Source organism: Onychostruthus taczanowskii, unplaced genomic scaffold (genome assembly GCF_017590055.1).
Source record: "Onychostruthus taczanowskii isolate IOZ18803 unplaced genomic scaffold, ASM1759005v1 scaffold38, whole genome shotgun sequence".
Taxonomy (NCBI): domain Eukaryota; kingdom Metazoa; phylum Chordata; class Aves; order Passeriformes; family Passeridae; genus Onychostruthus; species Onychostruthus taczanowskii.
The window spans coordinates 8,391,052-8,397,637 of NW_024501237.1; the positions used below are offsets into that span (position 1 = coordinate 8,391,052).

At 46.1% G+C, this 6,586-nt stretch overlaps 2 protein-coding genes across 2 annotated transcripts in view; one reads left to right on the forward strand and one right to left on the reverse strand.

Annotated features, from left to right (window-relative positions):
• Nucleotides 1-3,107, reverse strand: part of NAA15 (N-alpha-acetyltransferase 15, NatA auxiliary subunit) — a 37,809-nt gene extending 34,702 nt beyond the window's left edge. The window contains exon 1 of the mRNA XM_041412030.1: nucleotides 2,930-3,107. Coding sequence (XP_041267964.1) covers nucleotides 2,930-2,983 — 54 coding nt within the window. The 5' untranslated portion in view covers nucleotides 2,984-3,107. The remainder of the gene's footprint in view (nucleotides 1-2,929) is intronic.
• On the forward strand, nucleotides 3,102-6,150 carry NDUFC1 (NADH:ubiquinone oxidoreductase subunit C1; the record flags this gene model as incomplete). The annotated part of the gene is made up of 4 exons (XM_041411895.1): nucleotides 3,102-3,624; nucleotides 4,270-4,373; nucleotides 5,190-5,272; nucleotides 5,982-6,150. Coding segments are annotated over 4 exons (711 nt in total), but the record flags the coding sequence as incomplete, so codon positions are not given.
• Between the last annotated feature and the right edge of the window lie 436 nt (nucleotides 6,151-6,586).

Here is a 6,586-nt window from a genome sequence, read left to right on the forward strand (position 1 = left end):
AGATGTTCAAATGTTGAGATCCACTTTTGCTCTAAATTCCTTAGAATCTCTGAGCAGTTGAACATCTACTTGTAGACCTAACAGCAAATAGTTAAAACTATAAAAACTATATGACCTAGACACTTTTTTTTTTAAATGGAAGTGCAAGTATAAGGAGAACAGTGATTGCTAATCCTGTGGGTGTTTTTTTTTTTCAACCTAATCACGCAGATCTCTTTCCTGCTGTACTACAGGAACTCTGAATTGTAAAATGTCTTTCAAATGGAAAAATGTTTCTATTAGAAACTCTACATGCCTGTAAAGTCACTGGAAGAGGTTAGTCCAATTACAGTGTGTTGGAAACTCAAACACAAAGCGTACACACTTCTGAACTCAGAATTTGTCAGGTAAGTGGAAATGCTGGCTTGTGAGCAAACCCATACACATGAGAAAGGTACTGACCATGCAAGATGCTTACTACTGAACAAACAAAACATCCAAACTCTAAAAGCTAATTACTGCCCTTTGCTATGCAAAGCTGGGCAGGTTGGTAACATGTGTGTTACAGGTATACATCTTAAAAAAAAAAAAAAAGCCGCAGGAATTGAAAACACACAACACACAAAAAACAGATTGAAAAAAACCCCAACTTTATGTTTCACTTGCAAAAACACAAGGCAGTTATCCACTTAGCTCCCGTGTTTATTATCTCCATGAAATCCAGAATGGGAATGGGTTTATACTTGTGTTAACAGCCTGTGTACCAGCAAATTACGTATCTGTAAGGTATTGCATCCTTTCAGTAACTTGGGCCAGTTCCCAAATCATCTGTTGAAAAAACCTCATCCAGGCATGCTGAACAGGACACATGGCCTAGCTGGGCCAGGAGGCAGCATGGGTTTACCCAGGATCACCTCATTCCTGGCAGGGGACTCAGAGCTGCACAGGCAGACCTCAACTCCTCCTACTGCTGTTCAGCTTCCCACAGAACACTACAAGAGGCGGCAGAAGATGATGTGCTACAGTCTCCAAAAAGATGTGTAGAATGAGGAGAGGCTGCAGGATGAGAGAGGTGTGAAGGGAAGAGTGAAGGCACAGAAGGGAAATAAGTTTTCTTATGGCCTGCACTTAGGATTTCCTAAAAGATGTCTCGCTAATTCAAGTCAAATACATAACCAAAACTTCACAAAGTAGGGTCATTATTTGTAACAGGGCATACAAGTAGTTCATTAGCAAAATTTTCAGTGTGATGAAAACCAGCTTTGAGCCTTTCCTATTCACCATGTGTTATAAAGATACCACATCACAAGGCAGTCTTAAATACCAGACTACACATCTGTCTCACAGGCTCATCCCTGTGAGACACAGGAAAAGATTACAATGACACAACAGCTTTTAGCCTATCCAGATACCTCAAACTCCACAATTTTTATTAAAGATCTTCAGTTTAAAAAAAGTGTACAGTAATCTGCTTCCACTAGGGCATACCTTTTCTAGTCTGAATCAAGTTATGAGTGCAAGCGTGCTGAGCCAGCACTTTCTCCAAAGACACTCTTTTTCCTTATTTGTTCCTGCCCTCCACACAAAAACTCAGACACATCTAAGCAAAGTGAAAAATTAAAAAAAAATAAAAGGAAAGAAACAAAAAAACCAACCAAACCCGCTCAGATTTAAACACTGACAAGCTCCTTGATTCAGTGTGCCCTGTAATCACACAAACCATCCTCAATGCAAAGGAGGATAGATCACTGAGCAGCAAGGCCACATCATTCCCAGCCCCTAATACTGAAAACTACATACTCAGTACAAGGTTACACCAACTCAAAAGCATGACTGAATCTTTCAATGCAGAAATCAGATTTATAGTTCATCATATTTACTTTTTAACCATAACTGAAACAGTATGTCTCATGGTCACATGCCTCTGCATAGGGCTTTCTAGTTCTACATGCTCCATTTTCGTAAAATATTTTGGAAACAGAAGTGACAGAAGACTGTACACATCCCTCCCACTTAAGTGGCAGAAGTTTACAGACCCTTAAGAGTGTTGTCGCTCCAACAGGACAACAGTACTCATCTTACTTCTGATCTTTGGAATGACTCAAAATAGTAGTGTCTCTTTCAAAGACAACATGAGATTTTTAGACAAAACCGACTTCTTCTGAGAGTAAACAGCTTAACCTAGATAGAGAACCTTCTAAATAAATCTACTGAAGTTGCTCACTAACAAACTTAAGACACTTCCAACTCTACCCAAGTCCTTAGAAACACAACATTCCTGCAACACCACATGAAAGTTGAAACAAGTTCCTTAAGATCTAGCTGACTTGGGCCCACTTTGTTGGTATCTGGACTGCAGACCATCTTAAACTCATTCTGAAAACCAGGCTTCTTGCTTAACATTGAATGTTCTCTCATCCATACGCCAGCTGCCACCCAGCAAAATCGATTGACAAATTTCCACACGAGCTGGCTGCAAATTAAACTTCGGGAAGACTTCAAAACCATCATCCTTGTCCACTTCCTCCTTGGAAAGCCATCTTCTCAGCCGCCAACAAACACGGCTATTGCCTACAGCAAAACAGTGAGTTATAAAAAAAAAAAAAAAAAGCGAACCCAGGGTGGGTGATTCGGCAGGACAGAGGCTGCAACGGCGAGCGATGAATGAAGCGGCCGCGGGGTATTTCCCGGAGCCCGGGGTGCCTGGCCGCAGCCAGCGCCGGGACCTGGTGGGCGAGCGGGCAGCCGCGGCGGACCCCAGCGCTGCCCCAGTCGGGCGGGACAGGGTGCGGGCGACGGGCGGCGCTGGGGCTGGCCTGTCCCAGCCGTAAGGAGCCGCGGCCGGGGCGGTGGCGCCGGGACTCCGCTCCCCGCCGGCTCGGGGTACGAGCTGGGGCCTCCTCAACCCACTCCCCGCAGCCGAGCCCGGGCCTCCCGCTCCGCCACTCACCAGGATGCGCTTGAAGAGCGCGTTTTCCTTGGGCGGCAGGCTCACAGACGGCATCCTCCCCGCCGCCGAGGGGTTCCGAGGAGGAGACTGAGTGGGCGGGCGGGCGAGCTACGTCCCGTCTCCACCGCTCGGCCGCCGCCGCCGCCGTAAGCCTGCCCCTTGAATTTAGCCGCTCCCGCCGCCTGCCGCCCGCGGACTCGGCCGCTCCCGGTCCTTCCCGACCCCTCCGGCCGCCGCGCGCGCCGGGCTCCCCACGCCAGCCCCGGGCGCGCTCACGTGGTCCCGAGCGGCCGCCGAGCCGCCGCCAAAATGGCAGCGCGGCGCTTCCCCAGCCGGGTCACGGCGTCCCCGCGCATGCGCCACGGCCTCGCGCCGGCCCCGCCCCGCCAATTGTGTAGGCTCTGCCGCGGAGCCGGGGCCTGCCCGGGGTGGATCCGGAGCGGCGGCGGCACTGCTCGGTGCCGGCAGCGGGCGGGGAAGAGCGGGCAGCCATGGAGTCGCGCAGGATCCGCCCGGTCTTGCGTGGCGGAGCTCACCCGCCTGGGCGTCGGGGCACGGGCGGGGCGGGGTGGTCCCACCCCCGCAGGCGGAGCCGGGTCCGGTCGACAAGATGGCGGCGGGCCTGAGGGCGCTGAGGCGCTGGGGGTCGGTGGTGGCAGCAGCACCGCCCAGCCTTGGTGAGCGGCGGTGGCGGGGTGAGGGCCCCTACGGGGCAGGCTTTGCCCCGGCCCGGCCTGTTGACGTAGGGCTGCCTGGTCAGGCCGCCGCGTCCCCGCGAGCCAGTCTGCGTCTGGCGTTAGAGGAAGCTTCGGTGGTAGCTTTTCTCCTTTTACTGTTTTTAATTCAATCCCATTAGTTATTTCTTAATCTTTTATTTATCTGGTTTAAGTTGGTGTTGCTTCCAGGCCGGGGTGAGGGCTCACCGTGTCTCGCCGCGATGGTGGCGCCGGCCCCTTCCCTGAAAGGCTGTGCCCGTAGCGCGCTTGGTTAGCCGGGAAGGCCTGGCGCTGGGGCTTTAGGCAGGGGACAGTGAGAAGCATCCTTATAGAGCAGAAGATGCGGAGGGGAATAGTTCTTGTGGCTGGGGAACGGGCAAAAGGCACTGCTTTTGAGGTGTTGGCAGCCTCCCCCGTCCCCTCTCGTGGGTCAGGGAGTGTATCCTGCGGGGATCCTAGGAAGGGGTCGGCTGTAACAGTGTTATGGAGACCATTTCGTCATCGAATTCGTTTGGGGTTTCTGTTGTGGTTTGGTTGTTTTTCCTGATTGCATGAATAGCAGTAAGTACTTGGTAGTCTAACTCTGAGGAATGTTAATGCATTTGTAATTTTGTGCCTTTTTAGCTTTTACTCGTTCTGCATTTGTTGTGAAGAAAGTGAATAATGCCCAACCAAACTGGCTGGGAGTTGGCTTGGCATTTGGCACCAGTGCTGCCTTGTGGGCTCTGGTAAGTGTTTTGATTTGGTTTTGTTGAACTTAACTATTCTTTAAAAATTATAGTAGTGATATGAATGCAGTGACTGCAGCCTACTGAGTTTACTGAGGTAATGGATGGTCATAGCAGGTGTCAAATTTGAAGCATGATTATTTATGTTTTCCTAGCTCTTATTTTAAGAAATTAACAACTTCTTAGTCTTCTTTCTGTTGCAAACTTAAAACACCCACAACAGAATTAATTCTTCACGCCTGTTGGATTAATGCTTTGGCATTATTTTCCACATGGTCTTTCCAAAAGATGTGCCCAGATAATGTTGTGTTTATCAGACTACTAATGCATTCTCTTCTGACTTTTCAGCTGGTTAAAGTGTCGTCTTTAGCTGATTTCAACAGATTAAAACCCCTTTTTCCTGAGCAAAGTGCAGATGTAGGATATTCTCTGTTTCAGAGAACCGATAGATTTATGGTGTTCAAGCAGGGTGTAGTAGTTCTCAGGAAGAACTGTGCAGGATCAACAGCACTCCCCATGGTGACAGTGTTTTCAGAGTGGGGTGGATTCTCTTTGAGGTTTCCCCTTTTTTGGGGGATAGTGAATTAATTGTCAGTGGGAGCACCCCCATGTGGTCAAGAGAAAATGCTTCTCCTATGAGGCATTGTTTTCACACCTTTTCCAGTTGTTAATTTAGATGTGTTGTGTTCTGGACGGTCCCAGCTGCATGCTGGTTTGCATTTTGATAACAGGTATTTTATGTTCTGTAGAACTCTCTTTGTTGTCTGGATCCAGCTGTGAATTGTATAGCTGTTTATAAATATTGCTCTTTTATAGCTTGTCAAGCAGCATAATGAAGATGTAATGGAATATGAAAGAAGAAAACAAGCGAGAGGACATAAGTGTAGAGAATGTTCATAGTAAGTATGCACATACAAATGCTTTTGACTTAGCTGAACACAAATTCTGAAGATCTTTGACATCTTTTAGGAGTCAAGATACTGAACTTCTTTTTTTCCTCAATACTTTGCATTTCGGCTTTTGCTATTCTTTAAAATCATTCCGAGCTTTAAAATGATAAGGTGGCTGATCTGTATTTTCATATATTCACTTGTGTGTGTATTCCCTCTCATTTGTGTGTCTTGAACATGCAGACTCTTAGAGAACAATACATCTCTTACAGTGTCTACAATGAATAAAGGTTGTAAATTGAATACCTTGTAAATGGCTCAGTGGCAAGGAAACGAGTGACTAATGATAGCTTATCTTTTCATCTTGTTTTTTTCTTTTAACATGTATTCAGTGGGGTATGTTTTTTCTCAGTTTCACATCTGTATTTACACAAAAAATGATGTAAAGTCAATGCCTGTAGATGTGCACTATAGGGCAGAGTGTATGTGATCATTGTCCCTTTTCAATGTAAAAAACATAATTTGTGTTTCTGCCAGCTAAGAAGTCTTTGGGGATTATGGCCTCAGAGCAATTAATACGCCACATGAAAAAAATCCTTATACTATAGAAAAACTTGTGGTGCTCTTCAAATAAAAATGCAGGATGTTATGAGATTTCTGGCCACTTTCATCACATCTATTTTTCTTATTGCTAAGAATTTTTTCTTTTCTTTCTTAGGCTGATGACACGGTCACAGAGATGTGCACTACAGGGCCGAGTGTATGTGGTCGTTGTCCTACGAATAAATGAGCACAGAAGAAGTAAAAAGTTACCTAATTGCTTGCATGTTCATACATTTCATGTGCATAATTAAAAATAAATTATAAAGTCTAGAAGAAACCTGAAACTACTTTCTTTACCTTTAATATTTCATTCTGCTGGTCTTGAAGTTGTTTTATGTTTTTATTTCCATTTAATAATTTATCAGTCTTATTTTCAAAACTGTCTTTGCTATTCTGGAAGGTATATTACAAAATTAAACATCAGTTCAGATTAAGTTCAGTAAATACTCCAGAAGTGTAGTCTTGCTCTGCCATCACTTTCACTGCTAAATTTATAAAATGAGTAAATATAAGAATATCATCTGTATAAATGTTAAAATATGCATTTTCCTGTGAGCATTTTGGGAACTGGCCATGCCTGAAAGGTGCCACGGGATGAACTACACAGCCCATGTCGGTCTCGGGTGTGAGCACTGCCTTCTGAACACTTCTGCCCTCTCTTTGTGCATCAAGGTCAGTCAAGGACAAAGGCTGGAAAAAGGGCATCATGGCAGATTATGA